General features: G+C 37.8%; 1 protein-coding gene across 3 annotated transcripts in view; it reads right to left on the bottom strand.

The window, feature by feature from the left end:
• Positions 1-371: 371 nt before the first annotated feature.
• The window catches only part of LOC124963942 (complement C5-like), a 37,367-nt gene continuing 19,453 nt past the window's right edge, over positions 372-18,285 (bottom strand). Inside the window, exons 8-20 of one of the 3 annotated variants that reach the window (XM_047523667.1) lie at positions 17,499-17,613; positions 16,123-16,249; positions 15,421-15,536; positions 13,472-13,657; positions 12,088-12,291; positions 10,408-10,617; positions 10,134-10,280; positions 9,042-9,171; positions 8,008-8,070; positions 7,789-7,854; positions 6,328-6,525; positions 1,983-2,060; positions 372-987 (exon numbers count right to left, since the gene is read on the bottom strand). In XM_047523667.1, coding sequence (XP_047379623.1) covers positions 1,987-2,060; positions 6,328-6,525; positions 7,789-7,854; positions 8,008-8,070; positions 9,042-9,171; positions 10,134-10,280; positions 10,408-10,617; positions 12,088-12,291; positions 13,472-13,657; positions 15,421-15,536; positions 16,123-16,249; positions 17,499-17,613 — 1,636 coding nt within the window. In that variant the 3' untranslated portion in view covers positions 372-987; positions 1,983-1,986. The remainder of the gene's footprint in view (positions 988-1,982; positions 2,061-6,327; positions 6,526-7,788; positions 7,855-8,007; positions 8,071-9,041; positions 9,172-10,133; positions 10,281-10,407; positions 10,618-12,087; positions 12,292-13,471; positions 13,658-15,420; positions 15,537-16,122; positions 16,250-17,498; positions 17,614-18,285) is intronic. The other 2 variants (XM_047523669.1, XM_047523668.1) reach the window with 2 other exon arrangements.

Here is an 18,285-nt window from a genome sequence, read left to right as displayed (position 1 = left end):
TTATATGTGTGTGTTTGTGTGTGAATGTGCATGTATAAACACACAGACATACATATACACAGATATATACAGATATATATATACTTGGTCCCCAAGTTGTATTTGGTAAATATCAAATCAAAGCAAAACAACTAACAGTTGCAGAAATTCCTGAAAGACAAAACTAAAATGGAAAAAAGAAACCCTAAAGTCTTAGTATAAAAATTGTATAAAAAGAAATCAATCCTGATGAAAATAATTTTGGAAAAATAAAAATGAAAATAGAGAAGTATAAAAATATTTGCCCAGTGTAGAAAATTGATTATGGAGTTAAATTGACAATTATGTTGCAGATAATTGGAGAAAATTTCTTCAATGAAAATTTACCAATATGGGTGATAAATGTTTTATTAAGCTACATATTCTGATAAAAGTATTTATGTTCATAAGCACAGCATCATTTTAGGGGCCTGATATCCTTCTGTACAGTTAATATTCGGCAGTAGCCCAGTGTAATAACTGTGGTCATCTCTTGGGCTAGACTGCAGAATGTAGCATGGTGTGCACTGTGGAGTTTTCCAGCTCTTCCCTGGCTGGTTGCTTGTTCTCCTCACAGTAGTCAGTGGGACTGGCAATAGACACACTCCTCTGTCCTCTGTTACAGGTCTTGAGGTCTGATAGTCAGATGAGTATAATTACCAAGCATAGGTGGCAGTTTAGCTGCTTTGGTAAATTTGTTTTTAGTCACTTTTTTCTCATTTATCACAAAGGTTGATAAATCATAATTATGAAAAGAAACCTCATATGGAACCAAGGGTACTTATTCCAAAAGTACAAGGAAGGAACTTTATCATTTTCTATTTAAGTCTGATTTTCTCCTTTGGTTTCCAGAAAAATGGAAGGCATAGAAAATATGTGCAATGTACAAAAACTAAGCCTCACAGGAAGTGAAATTGAGCATATTCCAGTATGGCTAGGAAGAGGTTGAAATCTTTGCGAGTCCTCAATCTGAAAGGCAACAAGATATGATCAGTAAACTATTCAAAGTAGTGAAATTTTTTTTTCAAATTTTAAGGTTCATTGGAAAAAAAAGATTTAAAAACCTAAGATTTTAAGAATGGTATTTCTCCTTTTTCCATTGACCAAATACCAAATTCAAATAGAATGTAGAATGCTCTAGAGTAATTAAATACAGGAAGTTCACATTTTGCATAGGCTTCATAGTAACTAAGAGTTCATCTCTTAGCATTTTCCCATTTATCATTTCATTTTATTCCCATTTTATAAGTAAACCCTCAAAGAGGTTACGTTCCTTATCCACAGTCACGGCTTGCACCAGAATCCAGATTATTGAATGCCTACAAGAGTTCTTTTGTTCTGACAACATAACCTTATAGTAAACATGTGACACATAGGAGTTAATCTTGATTATGGCATTAGGTGTTAGAGGAAGTTCACTAGCTTTATATAGTAAAGCAACTTTGTTATCCTGGTTCACATAATTGGATAATGACATATATTTCCTCTGGAGTACAATTTACAATTTTCTTCAGGTATTTATTTATAGTAAGATGTTCAATAAGTATTTTCTAAGTTAAAAGATTATTTAAGTTCTTTTTAAAATTGGAAAAGTCATGCTAGAATTTAAAGAACATCAGTCATAAAATAGAAAGTGAAAGCAGTGACTTCAAGTATCAGCCTAGACTTTCCTCATGTGACCTTAGAGAACTCCTTAATCCCTCTAAAATTCACTGTGTAGATTGGAGAAAATAATCTATGTACTGCTTCTTTTACAGGAGTATTATAGGGCTTAGAGGAAATTTATCTGTGAAATGCTTTAAAAACTAAAACTATTTTAAAAATACTAAATAACTAAGGCTGTGTTCCTTAAACCTTCATCTGTAGAGGCCAACAATGAGCAACATTTCTTTAATGCTGTTTTATTAACTATCTATGCTTCTTTATTTCATCTTCATAAAGATCTGGTAATGCAACTCTCTTACCATTTCACTCTGACAGTGCATGAACCTCAGAGCCAAGCCCCACACCATATAGTACAGTATCAACTTGGAGTTCTGGACCTTATGGAATAACAGGAAGAGGAAGCCATGAATCTAAATTTGTCATAAAGATACAGCAAAGTAGTTGATCCTTAGGTAGTAACAGTCCTGAGAACTAAGAAGTAGCCTAGATTAATATTTATTATTTCTGACTTTATATAATGGGGCAAAGTGGAGATGGAGGGACGTGTGAGGAGGCCATGACGGTAATGCAGGCTAGAAGTTGGGGGGCCTGTGCTTAAGCGATTGATGTGGAAATGAAAGATAGATGGATCAGTTTTCTAAGGGAGTGGATCATTCCCAGACTTCTGGCTTAAGTGACTAGGCGGTGATACCATTTATAAAACTGGGAGAATTCAGCTTTCTTTAGGACATGTTGAGTTTGAATTATCTGTTAGACAACTAAGTACAGAGTTATAAACATGAGTCTGGAGTCTGAAGTTCATCCATTTAAAACAAAAACAAAACACAGAGACGAAGAGAAAGGGGGTGTATTTGAATATCTAGTCTGAAAATCTAAAATGTTTAGCTCTAAAATCTGAAACTTTGAGCATGACAATACCACAATTAGAAAATTCCATATCTGACCACATGTGGTGGGTTATCATCAAAACAGACACATTAAAATTTTCAGGTTATTGTGTATATAACATGTATATAAACTATAATTTTGGGTTTAGAATTGAGTCCAATGTCCAAGCTATCTCATTATATAATTGCAAATACTCCCAAGTCTGAAAAAAAATCCAAAATCTGAAATACTTCTGGTTTCAAGAATTTTTGATAAGTGAGACTCAACCTGAATAAATTTGACAGACATCTGCATAAAAATGTCACTTAATTCCACTGGAATTTTTTTAAAAATCTAAAAATTCACCAGTAGTTTTCAGACTATGAAATGGGCAGAAACAAAATGTAGTTAACCTCAAAACCAGTAGTCAAAGAAATTAAGAAATGAAATAAGCAAGAGCAGAGTGCAGAGACAAATCATGCCTCAATTGTTTTATCCTTGAAAATATCAGAGGGTGGGATTAGAGAAAGAGGAGAGATCATCCCTCGTCAGAAGGAACACTTTTTCCATTAGAAAGGAGAGAAGCAGTGCAGGTCATGGGTAGTTTTGTTGCTTTGGTGGTGGGAAAAAAAGGGAGTTCCCACTGATGGGGTCTGTTTTCTCAATAAAATGTGAGGTCATCAGCTGAGAAAGAGACTCAAAGAAGTACAGGAGGTTTGAGGAAAAACAGGAAGATATGAAATTGCCATTGTACAGTATTGGGTAATGAGCTGGTATATTCAACCACTTGGAATTGATGTTAGTTCACTTTCAACCTACAAAAACAGCAACTTCATATGTTCATATTCATATCCAATACTTCGGAAACACGGTAAATTTTTTATTAGTTTAGGACCCCCCCAACTCTACCTTTTTTTTCCCCTGAAAGAAGTTTGTTTTGGAATCATTAAACATCTAAATAAGACAAAGTCATCATATAAATGTACTGTTGGAGGAAAGGTTTCAACCACTTAAGGCTCATTCATGACTTCAGATGGTAATTAGGAGCCTTTTATGTGTTGAGCTCTTAGGACCCAGTGGAGACCAGGTGGATGGAGTTTCTGCTCTCCTGAAGCTTTAGTGGGGAAGGCAGGCAGACAGGATAGTAGAGTACATGTTTCAACTCCCTGTGTGACAAGGATCAGAGCATAAGTTCAGGGTAGCACGGGTGTCTCCCTGACAAGTATCTAACCTGGGGAGAGCAGAGGGTAAGGACTGGATTTTCAAATGGTTTGTAAAGCTGAAGACCTAGAGGATGCAGAACAGACCCATAGGAAATGGAGGAAGACAGGTCCAAGCAGAGGGTGTGAATAAGCCTGTGGGGTGAAGAGGCATTGGCAGTGTGAAGAAGGGTGATTCAGCATACCTGCAGAGGTATGCTTGAAGATGAGGCTCAAGAGGTTAGATTGGGACCAAATCAGGAAGAGCCTCTGAAGGCTCTGATTTTCTTTATTTGTTTTGCATTGCTAGAAAAAAACTCAGAACCTCATTTATGCTAGGCAAGTACTCTGTCACTTAGTTACATCCCCAGTCCTTCATGAAAACTTTTTGTATCTTCTCCTAAGAGTAACAGAAAGCCTTTGAAGGATTTTAAGATAATGTACTATTTTGCAAACATGCTTGCAGTATTCTAGTAAATGTAATAACTTACATCAAATAAGACATTGCATTTTAAAGGGGGCTGGAGGAAAATCGCATTTATGAATACAATAAAAAAATTAAATACTTGGAAATAAAGTATTATCCTTTAAAAATGTCATCCAAATACAAATAATAATGCTTTCTTGCCTCTTAAAATAGACCAGCTCAACATGGTCTTTTCTCCCAAAGTCATGGTATATAATTTTAAAAAGTGGAATTTTGCTCTTCCTATACTTCTTTTGCATTGTTTCATTTTAGAAATGTTCTTTATCCTTTTAAAAGGAGGAAATAAAATGATAAATGAATAATTACACTTTTATTGACAGAAGAGTCAGAAAGAGACCTGGAAAAGAAGATGCTATAAACTGAAGAGTTTAGAGCAAACAATTCTTTGAGGAAATTCAAAATCAAAATAAATTAAACCATTAAGAGAGGATATCGTTATACAATCCTTGAGGATCTAGAAATTGATCTACACACAGCAAAAAATGAATTGGTAAGTCTGTATTTTACATTGCTTTGTCAGTTTTCTTAAGGTAAAGAATTCTTTACCTTTGGATCTAAAAAAATCAACTTCCCAATGATAGAAGAGGGAAGATGTGGTTTAATAGAAATATGTGCAAAAGGCTTTACAGAATGCACTTGACTGTGCACTGTCTGATTTGACTGCCAGAAAGACCAGGGCTGCATTACGTGAGGGAGGTATCCTGATGTTCGTGTATTTTGTAAAGCAGTAACATTGTTATTGGGGGTATACGTGGGCAAAAAGGTTTAGGAGGCAACTTGGCAAAAATATCCAAATTTTAAACAGGGAGTCCCTATGTCTGAGAGATTTCATATCTAATGATGTATTCTATAGAAATGCTAGCAAGAATATGTAAAGATCATATATGTGTGTTTGTATGTGTATATGTACATGTACATATGTAAATACGTACATATATATAAAACACACAGATCAACAGAGATACTCACTACACCACTCGTCATATGAGCAAAAATTTCAAATGACTAAAATACCCCTGAGTGGATTTGGTGCTGTGACACAACATATTGCTGTTAATAAAATGAGGTCAGTTATGTATCCTGACTTGGAAGGATGTTGGACACATTTTATTATATGAAAAAAAGCAAGGTGCAAAACAGTAATTTAAGTATGATCCTATATATATAAATGCTCAATAGCATAAGGATATTTGGGGTGGTGAGGGATGGCAGAATACAAACCAGACTCTTAACAGTAATTGTGTCTGAGGGAAATTATTGAATGTTTTTAAATTGACCTTTATACATAACTGTAATAACTAAAGTTTACACAAATTGACTTTATGGTTGAAACTGAGAAAAAAGATTGAAACTGAAAGATTTAGACAATCTAAATGGCGCAATTTGAGAAAGAAGCTTATGGAGAGGCTTCCAAGGTCTTGGGACAAAGTTACAGGAGGGATGACCAAAGTGACAGTGGTATTCAGGCTGGAGAAGAGGAAACTCAGTGAGTTTTAATAAAGCCTCTCAAATATTCAAAGGACTGTTTCATGGAAGAGGAATTAGAGTTGTATACTAAGGCCCCATGAGATCAAATCAAGACCTCATAAATAAAATGATAGGAAAACAAAGGAAAGTCCTAAAAATTCTGAAAACACATTGAATGTTCTACTGAGTGTTCTGAAAATGTATATTGTGGATGAAATTGAAATAAGATTTCAACTTTTAGAAACACACTTCATCTTGTGCTAGATTTAGAGCTTTATGCTACATTTGGGCAGTGTAGGTATAAACAGAATTTTCAATGGTTGTAATGCCATAGCATCATAGAATGTTAGAACTCAGAGGCATACTGAGATATCTGGTCCAAGCTTCTTGCTGGGGGCTTGGGGAGGATAAATTGTCATTCACTGGGTCTTGGTTCTGGCCTAGTATACTCTGCTCTGTACTATATCTCTTCAAATTCCCAAAAATGATAACAGATTTTTATGGGTATTTACAAGTTGCTATTTCTACTTTCAATTACAGCATGAAAATTGCCTTTCTTAGCAGCATACTATTACACAAAATTCCCCACATTAGACAGAATTCTGATAGAAATGCCATACTTACTCCTCCCAAGCAGAAGGGGCCCTTTATGTGATTCATTATCTCGGTACTGGTTTGCGATGATGCAACATTCCTTGAAAGCTTTAACACAGTATGTGCTTCTGGTGACCCGTGCAGCGCGCTGCTCACAGGTTTCATCATCGTTACGATGGGCTCCATCACGGCAACACTTCTTTGGCACTTCATATTTGTATTTAGTAACTGAAAGGGTAATAATGTAAGTGCCCTTGATCAGGCTGAGTCAGCATCTCAAGTTTAGAAGGAATCTCAAGAAATACTCGTTTTCTACTACCAAATGCTCCATTTACCCACAGGAGCTATAGCTAGCTGATTGACCAGTGTGTCCTTGGAACTCCAGTAAGATTAGAGAGAATGTGACCCCACCAGGTGGTCCTTTCCAACTCACACTAAATGGTCAAAGGGCTTCCTGAAACCAAGCTAGGTACAAACTTTTGAAACTGGAACTTTGGGTTCATCAGCATTTGAGTGTAAGTTAAATATCCAAGAAGCCTTTAAATATTTGAAAATGGCTATTATTATTATGTAAGAATTATCTTCCATAAGCTAACTAGTCTTCTTTTTCCAAACATTCCTTATATGATATGGTTTGTAGGCCTCCACTAGTGCCATCTTCCTTCATTGTAAGTGCTTAGATTAATCAACCTCTAATATCATATCATTAGAACAGAGAAGGAAAGCTAGATTTACAGTAACTAACACAAGCCTGTAGTCCCAGTGACCCAGGAGGCTGAGGCAGGAAGACGGAAATTTCAAGGCCAGTCTCAGCAACTTAACTCTGTCTCAAAATTTTTAAAAATATAGGGAAGATGGCTCAGTGGTAAAGTGTCCCTGAGTTCAATACCCCAGCAATTCCCCACCACACACAAAGAGAATTACGAAACTCATATACAAATGGAAGAAGTCATATTACTCTAAGAATGACAACTAGCTGAACTCAGGCTATGGACTCCAGATTGATGTTCTTTTTACTGTAACATGACCGATTATCATATCACCATTTAAATAATTCCCATTGGACTTATTTCCAAATAATGATCCAGAAAGTTATTAGCTATTAAATATATGAAATAGAAGAAATAGATTTCTACATATATTTCAAAATTAATCAAATCATGGATTTTGTCAGAATAAAATGGAAAAATATTTTTATTGTTAGATGAAACCTGTAGAGAGAAAATGTTTGTGACAAATTGAAGGTAATAATTCACATTTTAGAGAAAGAACTGATAAAGGTCTGTTCTCTTCATATTAAGGTTATGGAAAATGAACACTAGATTTCTTTGGATTAATCTTTCTGAGGGAGGTGAGCTAAACATACATACATATCTTTCTTTTCACCCATTCTATTTGAGTTAAGGGAAATTACATAATATTTCATTTTCTCCAGCTTTTGAATGATATCATCATAAACTTTGTACAATTACATGAAAATCTTAAGAGTACCTTGTTCCTCTATTATCTGTTGCAGGTTTCCTGCTGAAATTGGCTTAATTTCTTTGCCAGGTTCATCTAACACAAACAAAAGATAGAGACAAAGAAAATGGGGGGTTGATAAAAATCTAAAATAAAAAAGTTTCATGGACTATTTAAAACATTCATGTCATTCATTCATCTCCAATATGATCATAACCTTTTTACAATCACATGAAATTTTTAGAGTACCTGGTTCCTGTATTTGCCGTTGCAGACTTTTTAGTGTCCTAAGAATTTCTTTACCAGGTTCATCTATTTATATATATACAAAAAAAAGAGAGACAAAGAAAAGGGGGGATAAGTTAAAATCTATTTTTAAAAGTGTTGCATGAAACTAAATATTTAAAACCTTCACAAGTGATTCATTCTAGAAATCTGTGTTGAAAGCCTGCTTCAGAATAAGCACTGGCAACTATACATCTTAGTAGGACTTGTTTCAGCATAGTGGACCTCAGGACCTATAGTTTGATTTTTTTTTAAATCTGAATTTGGTTTGGAATCCTGCAAACTTTTTGACCCATATATTATAAAGAACTATCTAAGCATTTAGAGTGAACCAAGTTTTTGTTGACTAATCTATTTTCTTATCTGTTCTTTGAGTTATATTATTACAAATGCAAATAAAATATTAGAGTACCAAGAATAATTATGAACCATTTTAAAACCACAGAAAGGTGATTAAGATGTGGTCGCTGCCCTTGAAGAGCCCTCATTGCTGTGGGTGGGACGTGACCTATAATTAAGTGTGAGGATATGCAGTGACCCAGTGCTGTCTTGTTATAAAGCGGTCTGTCCCTACCATACCCTCCTATTGAAGCAGGAGGGAGTGATCCATTCTGGGTGGGGAAGAGGCCTCCTAGAGGAGAGGATTCTTCTACTTGCTTCTCCAGGCTCATAGGGGGGAAGCCATCCCCATGAGGAAAGGCCCAGAGGTGTGAATAGCTCAGCAGCAGACCAGAGCTACGCCTGGTGCGGTGTAGACAGACAGGAAGAGCAGGGCGGGAAAGGATGGAAAGACCAGGGAGAAGATCACAGGAGGCGCTGAGTGCTATGCTAAAGAATCTGCTCTTCATCTTGAAGGCCACTGACACACTCTATACAGGGGAGTTACGCAGTCACGGCATTCTAAGATCATTGTGGGGAATATTCTGGAAGAGGGACAATAAGGAGAGATCTGGGAGGCAAGTGATCAAAGTCAATCTCAGTATAAATGCTGGCTTTACCATTGTCTTGGGAGTCCTCTGCATTCGCATTGGTGAGGAAGGTGAGTCCAGCCAGATGGAACACATCTGCATTGTTTCGGCCACCACCTGCCCCACAGCCCAGGTCACTCTTCTCTAGAGCTTGGAACACCTGTCCAGAAAGGTGGAACGGTGAGCATCTTCAGGTGTGTGAAGAACTGAGGGTACTGGCCATTGGATGGTTAGCCCAACCTGTGAGATGCACAGGGCACTGGTTTATCCAAGAACCAGGACCATCTCCCATCTCCATTCCTTTAGTTTGTGGTTTTATATTTACAAATACATGCCTATTCAAAATTCAACTGAGAACAGAGATTCTTAGAAACTCACCCAGGGTGTTTTGCACATAGAATACCTGCTGCAATCAATGTCTAAACCAGATGAATGAGTAAGTGAAAGCACAAGGGGTGAATCAACAAATTAATTTCAAGTTGCTAAATCAAAAAAGGACATACCCTCTTATGTTTTCAGGAGAGAGCTCTGGGTTCTAAGTGGGAAGGACTGCTCTGGGGGCTTATTTCAGTTTTGATTTTGACTTCAAATGTTCTCTCCTCTCCAAATAGTTTTAACTTTGCAATTTCTTACATTGTTCTTCCCTTGTTCAAAGACACCCAAGCCAAGACGATACTCGCTGAGTGTCGTGGAAATAAATGGGAACTTAGGAATGGAGTGATTTTCAAATTCTTCTGCACCACAGATTTTAATGAGTTAAACAAACCCAAGGGTTTTGTGTCCAGGCTTCTCTTGTGCCTCTTCTGTAACCACCACCTCATGCTCCCAAATCCTCCAACTCTCTTAGTTGAGGGCACTTTTGCTCCATGGATGCAATTGCTATCATGATGGTGTGTTTTTAAAGTGCTTGGATCTGTATTTGGAAAACAAAAAAGCACTGACCTGTGCTTTGGACGTTGGCTGAGCGTGGCTCACCTTCCTGAGACCCACGGTGCTGAGGACATTGTGGAAAATCAGGCTGTGTTGCCTTAACTCTGCCCTCACCTGTGCTGGTGGTCACACTGGGTGAAGGCTGCACTGAGCCCCACCCCCCACAGAGACCCCAGAACAGCACTACTTAACCCTTTCCATGGGCTTTCTGGCTCCTGGGACTCCATACACAGCACTGTCCACCGCTGCCACTGCCACCCAGGACTCTGACTCAGTGGCCAAGTTAAGACATACAGTTTGACCTGGAGAATATGCATCTGCATCTGGAGACAGATGAACCTAGAAGGTCATGTGAAAAAGAAAATATATTTGTATGAGATAGAATTGTTCAGAAGCAACTACTTTGACAGAGGCAGCCTCCTTCATTCAGAAGAAAATCCAGTTGTGACATGTATTTGTGTCTCACCTGGAGCTGGTTGTCACATTTCTCTTCAATATTTAGGCAGACTGAGTCAGACACCAACTCTGCAGTCTGCTCTCCTGTGACGATGTAATAGACCAGGAGTCGAGCTGAAGGAACCATGTTCTGAGTCACTGGAATGTTTATACTTTGATTAGATGAATCTAGAACCTTCTCTCTTGTGCCAAAGTGTACAATTTTGCCCCTGGATAAAATCTAAACATAAAGAGTAGCCGTGAAAAAAATTACAGAAACAAAACCTGTGCGTCAGGGTGGAGCTTGGAGAACAAAGTTGATGTGTGTGTATATTCCTACTATGCGCCAGGAACTTTAACACTTATTTAACTCCTTTAATTCTTACGGTACAGCAGTGGGGTCGGCATGGTGCCCCCACTGGAGAATCTGAGGCTCAGGAAATCTGAAAGTCATACTGTTTTTAGTTCAAAGTGTCAGAACCAGAAATTAGAGAGCAATTCGGTGAGTTCCTATCTCCAAATAAAAAAATAAAAAGTACTTGAGGATGTAGCTCGGGGTGGAGTGCTCTGGGTTCAATCTCTAGCACCAGGATAAAAGATGAAAAGCATTAGATGCACTGGGCCTGATTGTGAATGCCTCTAATTTCAGCTACTCAAGGGGCTGAGGCAGGAGGATCACAAATATGAGGTCAGCAATTTAGCAATATCCTCTCTCAAAATAAATATGTTAAAAGAAGCTAGGGATGTAGTTCAGTGGTAGTGTACTTGCTTAGCATGTGTGGGCCCTGGGTTCAATCCCCAATACCAACAAAAAACAAACAAGAAACCTGATGAATAAATGGAGTGTACCTTATTTGGGGATTCAGGTTTTTAAATATAGATTAGATGGTAAGGAGGTTAGGGTTAAAAAAAAATCACATAAAGCCAAAATGTCTTCAAAGATCCCTTTAATTGTCCTTAGAGAACAAGACTGCATACATGGTTTTGGTATGTAATCCATAAGCAATTTCCTAATTCTTTGTCAATATTTTTCTGTTCTTCATATATTTTTTTCAATTTTTTTTCTCAAAAATGTTGAAAATTCCATCATCACCAGCTTGATCTGCTGTTGGAACAAATCATTCTATATCTTTGGCAACTATCAGGAAGCCCTTGACATTTTTTGCACACCCTTTTCTAGGTTTCACCAACAGGCCTAACTGCTGCACCTCCTGTTAAATGTGCCTGGTGCAGTAGGGACACTGCTGACGGCAGAACTAGAATGGGGACAGTAAGACTCAATCCTTCAGAGCTGGAGTGGGGTCACCCCTTTTGTGCAAATGAAATGCACATATTTGAACTAGGTGTGGGAATATAATTTGGGGCCATGAAATAGAGCAGAGGTGATGTAATTTAATCAGGCTCTGTTTGATGAAGAGTTATTAGATCAAGAAACGGAGGCCTCTGTTCAAATCAAAATCTTTCTCTTCTGAACTAAGTGACCATGGTGATTCATGTAACCTCTCTCCTCAGTTTCCTTGTCTGTGAATGGTCATGAAAATCATGCCCTATTTCAAAGGTTTTTGAAAGCTATTAATCAAATTAGATGGTGTTCACGAAAGTGCTTTGTATTGATAAATGCAAAGAAACATTCCAATGTTTCTCTATAAGTCAGAGAAGAAAATGTTCAGGGTGGGAAAATTAGATGGAAGTCTATCATTATTGTACTTACCAAGTAATTATATTGAGTTATTTTGTCAATATATGGGCTTTTGGAAGTAACAGTAATATTCAGATATTCTCCCACTAGCAGAGGCTTATAGTTTCCAGTCCAATCGATATAAAGGTAACTTTGACTGAGAGATGAGTATGCTGTTGCTTGGTAATCTCTGCTGGCCTGATTTTCTTCTGGAAGATCTGGGACATCAGTTTTGACCTGAAAAGGAAAAATTCAAAAACATGCTTGGACTGTGAGTTGTGCTTGTTGTAAAACATACTTTTAAAATTCTTTACTCTTTCCATTTCTAAATTTCACAATTACAAATGCTAAAGGGAAAAAATAAGCCCTCTAGTACTCCAGTGTTGTATAGCTGAGATATCCACTAATTTCATAAAGACTGAAGAATAACGATGGGATTATGGGCCATGGTGGAAAAGTCTGGTAAAAGGAAGAGAGAAACACTGGCTCCCTTCCTGAAATACTGAGTAAGCTGGACTCTTTCTGGACATGGGAGGACAGGGACTAAGGGAGGAGAGGGGAGGGAGTGGGAGGTAGCACCAACTCAAGCACTGGGGGCAGAAGTTAGGAATGAACATCACACACACCATCTGTGGTATCATGGCAGGAGTATCTGTCTTCAGGCAGCAGAAAGGTTACTAGCTTGTGATCTGGGGTCAGATGCACATTGGTTTGCATCCTGGTGCTGCCACTTATAAATTCTAGACAAGCTATTTGGTCAAAACAGGAATCAAAGTCTCCTTTCCTCTGACCACAAAATGGCAAAGATAACATTTTCCAACTCTTACTGCTGATAAATAGTTATGAAGTGTGTTCCTCAGGAATCTCTTAGCACAATGTGCAAGTATTCAGTAAGGGATGGGTAGATGGTAGTGAGTCTATGCGTGCTGCAGTCGTTGACCTGGGTAGTTAACTTATACCTCAGTTGAGACTGGGAACCCAAACATTATTTGTGAGGAAATCAGATTGAGCCCGAAAGTAAAGTGATTTGTGCAGTAGAAAAAAGGAGGCTTCCACATTTGACCCTTATGTGGCCCTGAAAAGAGATGAAGAATGGGTGTGTGTGTAGCAGGGGGAGTTCCTACCACTGGTGTCCACTGCTATTCCTGTTCTGAAACTTCTGGATTCTAATATAGTTTATTGGTGTAAGAAAAAATAATTAATTCCTAAACAAAATACAGGTGAATATGGATCTTCCTCAAGGATCATTCAGTGAGTTAGAAGATTGTCTTTTGTAGTCATTTGGTTTGTTTTCAAATTGTAGAACTGTTCACCGGACTCACTTATAAAATCTGCCACATCTGTTCTCTACACTTGCCAAAACATGCAGTCAAAAGTGCACTTTGTCCTAGAAAATATAACCAGAGATTCAGCTCACATGAAACTCCAGTGCCTTCACTCCAGATGGGAGATTAACTACAAACGAGGCTACTCCATCATCCAGACGTGTGACGCTTTTCTGCAATTCCAAGTCCGCCGTCTCTTGGTTTTCATCCACACTTTGTGCATTCAGGGTCACAGGGACCCCTCCCACCAACTGGTCCAGAGAATCCTTGACCTGCACCTGTTTGTCAGAACAATTCCATCCATGTCAACAGCTCATCATGTCCTTTGAAGTCCAACAACTCTGATCATTTTCCTTCCTTTCCACCAAGGCATGAATTCAGTACAGTGAATTGAGTAAGAAGTGTGTTCGTGACATATAGAAATGTTCAATTGTGTTCAGTTTAATCATTTTGAGTGAATTCCCCCATATATCAGTCAGACTCAGAACATAAATATCATTCCTTATGCAAACCCACAAGATGTGACAAGATCTACCGTGACCCAACTTCTGCATTTCTTTAAGTACGTTAGGACTGAATAGAGAAAATGAAGCAATGACTTCTGGGAATGATTCTTTTGTGTATGAGAAACAATAAATGGATACATTTCTTTCTTCTAATTCTCACACATATATCTATGATTATATATGATATACATAATTTCCATAAGGATATCTTTTGTTTTATTTTTACATGTGATATAAATATATCTTAAATCCCATATAGCATTTCACATATTTTTATATATTAGATTACATATCACTGTTTATTATGTGATAACATATTATATTGCATATGTATGTAAGAATTTATAAGCACATCCAATGCTTTCTTTAAGTTTGGCAAATCTTGCTCTCTTAAAAGCCAGTAGACCTCCATAAGTAACTAGCAAGTTATGCATTTTAATTAAGTCATTCCTCTGTATCCATGGGGTATTGGTTCCAGGACGATGCTCAAGGCTCCTATAAAACTCTGGCATTGGAGACTTATACATGAGGTCATCTCTAGATTCCTTATAATACATAACAATGATAGAAACCTCACAGAAATTGTTATGCTGAATCATGTAGGGAATAATGATAAGGAGAAAAGCCTGCACATGTTCAATCTGCAGCTTGTTGAAGCCACACACACAGACACCATGGATATAGAGGACTGACTGGATACCTAAGAATTTTATTTAAAGAAAAATATTTTCAAAGAAAAAAATAAAACATCATGCTCTAGGCTTTCTAAATTAAAGACAGAATAAAAATTTCCATTTAATAAATATAATATGTAACATTATTTTTAATATGCTATTTATCCTAATAAATATAATAAAAATTAAAAGGATGTATTGACTCTATCCTATCAGCATTTCAAAAAGGAAAAGTAGAAGAAGAAGAGAACAATTAGAGAGAAAGAAGAGAGCAAAAAATACAGAAGAGTCAGAGACAGAAAGGATCAAAATGGGAAGGGTAGAGAGAGAAACAGAGAGAGAAGAGACCAAACAGGGTTGTGCACAGAGAGGGCAGAGAGAGAAAATGAAGCCTACAGAAAGGCACACTCAGACACAGCCGGAGCAAAATGATGAGAGAAAGGGGTCTATGTTCAAGGAATGACCTCTTTAGCTTAAGGCTTTTTAAAAACTTGCCACCAAATACATTTAAATGTTAGTATTTTTTCCATTTTTTCACTGGTTCATTGTAGTTGTATAAATGTTAGTGGTTTTGAATTTTGGACTTACAGGGTTTTATCTACACTAATGTAATGCAGTGCTTGTTGAGGAGATGCGTAATGCAAGGCTGGCTTACTGAATAATGGCATTGCCCTAAAGATGTCAATCACCCACAAGGCCACAGCTGGCCTGCAGTGTGCCACACCTGTCTGTATCCACAGGAAGGGTCAGCCTCACCCAAGGAGTCCCTCTGTGATTGGCCTCACCAGTGTCCTTCTGTTTCACCTCTATACACAGAAAAAGACAAGCATATTCAGCAGATTTTTCCCCAGCCCCACCTACCTTGATAGAATATGGAATCCCAGGCTTCAAGAAAAGAGGAGTAGCAACCAAGTTCAGTTTGTAGGGAGAGAGAACATATTTGATGCCAGGTACTTCTGCCTTTTCAAAAAATCCACCTAAGGAAATGACAAGAGTGGTGTCAGCATATTTGAAGTCTAATGATCTGTATGGATATCTGCGTCGTCCCTAGGACTCCAGACACTTACTCTTTCTCTCACTCCCTTCCTGCAGAGTCAGCATCTAAAGGGTGTTGGGAAGCATTAGGTTTAACCTCCTCACTGTACAGATAAGGAGACCAGAACCATGATAACACGAATAACTCTCATCATAGGCACTGCATCCAACAGTTTTACATACATAATCTCAGGTTGATTTTGATTCTCACCAGGAGAAAACACTGGGGTACCAGACATTCAAGCTAGATGGCCTGCAGAGCCACTTTGGATATCAGCTGGGCAGGATTATCCTATTTCTGTTATTGAAATCATAGAGTCCAAGTGGCTTGCCAGTGACTACAGAGTGGCAGAGCTCTTCTCTGATCCAGTCCTCAGTGAAATAAAAGGTGATAAGTAAAATTTAACTATGAATGATAATAAAATGTAAAGGAACCCTAGAAATCATTTGCTCCACATTTATGCTCTCTAAATACTTCCTAAAAAGAAAGTTACACACACACACACACACACACACACACACACTTACCTCTAGACTCTTTGACTGTGACAGCAATATAAAGGTATTTGTTGTTTAAATCTTCCAGACTGTGATATGACAGCTCTTTAACTGCTGTTTCAGAATCAAATGTGATGTGAGCAGTTCCATTTACCAACTTTTTAAGAAGGAAAAATAGAAGTTATTTTACAGAACTTACAAGGAAAATTTAACAATCTGCATTAACTAGCCTTAAATTGAAGGCAAATGTTGGATGACTGTCTTGCATTGTCAGTAAAGTGGACGACTGAAGCCACAGTTAGGCCAGCACGTCGCTTCCTGCTTCCTCCGTGGAGCTACAAACATGGAGGAGCTGGATCATGACAGGGAACAACAGGCCTTTTGGGTACTAGAGACACAGATGCGTCTCCCAACCCCTGAGTCCTCATCCACCTTCAGAGGCCTTTCATGCTGCTTCTGCCATTAGCTGAGAGTTTGTTGGATTTTATATTTAATTTTTACTTGGCTGTTGATAACTTTAAACTCTAACTTTAAAACATACCACAAAATAAAGGAGTATCAGGTGAGGCCATATCATATTCATTACTTTGCCTTATTTTGTATTCTAAAAGTCTTTGTCTTAAAACTGGGCATTTTTATATGGTTTAGCTTTATTTATTTTGTCTTTTTTTTTCTTGGTGCTAAAAGTTGAACCGAATGCCTCACACATACTCAGAACTTACTCGATGACTGAGCTATATCCGTGCCTTGATTTAGCTTTATATATCAGCATCAAGGGCAGAATCTTGCATTTTAAAGACATTACACTTATATTTTGAATATATAAGGCTTTTTAAAAAAGAAGTAGATAAATAATTCATGATGTAAAATAGGTGAATATGCAAAAGTAAGGAAAAATGACATAAACTCTTATCACCCATGGTAAAACGTAAAGAACACTGAATGAGAGGACAGGGCACCAGGGCTCTAATCTCAGTATCAGCAATCACTGGCCCCTAACCATGAACAAATAGCCTCCCAAATATTTACAGGGCACTCATTCTTTGCAAGGAGATATGCTGTCTCTGACCATATGGTGAGAATGATTTGGACCTGCAAAGAGTTTAATGTCAAAAATGATAGATAAGTAAATAAGCCATTACAAAAAGGAAGGATTATTTCCCCTTGACATTGCTGACATTTTGGAAAGAATAATCTTTGTTGTGGTGACTGTGGGGAGGGAAAAATGGCTCGAGATCAGCTGGTTGATGCCCTGGCCTTTATCCCAGGGGCAACTGGAAGCCACTGGAGGATGTTAAGCCTCAGCTTCTGCACCTAGGCAGAACAAGGGATTGGACCAGAGGGTTCTGAATTAACCTTGCAGCGCTCACGCCATCCTTATGAGCGAACGCGTCTTAGCAACTCACCCTGGTGTTTTGCATTGCTTTTGGCATCATTTCTTTTCGATCATCTTCTACATCTTCTCTTATTCCAAAAGTGACATAAACTTCAGCCTCAGTGACTACTTTGTTGTAAAAATATCTGTCAAACGATACCATAAAATTGTGTTGCCAACATGGTTACAATGGCAATCAGATAAACTGTAATGATCTGAAATCACATAAAGCCCTTGATACACTTCATCTACTATTACACTTCATAAAGCCACACTAAGAAAGCTGGAGTATGGACTTTTACTACTATGAGAGAAAAGAAGGAGCTGATCTTGGGGAGAAGGAGACGCCTAGCTCCAGGACCCTTCCTCCAGCCCACATTATTTTCTGGATGATCTTGACATCAGTGGAAAACGACTCCTTGTTTTGTGTGTGTGTCTTTAAAAGCACCGTGCCTGATCTTACTGTTAGTGAAAATTTCTTTTGAAAAAAAATCAGCATATTTCCTTTCCAGTTTAGAATTAAAGTAAGAATAAAGTGAATTTTCTGCATAGCAAATAATACTATAGCAAGAGCTAACTTTCCTTATTCACGGTTTGAACAAACTGCATTACAAGAGGTTAGTTTCTATAATTTTCTCTCAAGTGTGCCATTTACATGGATGTAGACTAAATGACACTATTTTATGTATGAGTAAATGCTACAAAAGAAGCCATATGGGGCAGCGTTTGAGGGCGAGGGCTCCAGAGCCAACAAGCTGTGCAACTTACTAGCTGTGTGATCTTCAGTAACTTATCTAGCATTTATCTACCTCAGTTTT

This window comes from Sciurus carolinensis, chromosome 14 (genome assembly GCF_902686445.1).
Source record: "Sciurus carolinensis chromosome 14, mSciCar1.2, whole genome shotgun sequence".
Lineage (NCBI taxonomy): Eukaryota > Metazoa > Chordata > Mammalia > Rodentia > Sciuridae > Sciurus > Sciurus carolinensis.
The sequence above is the reverse complement of the archived record's forward strand: the minus strand, read 5'-3'. Positions and strand labels throughout refer to the sequence as shown.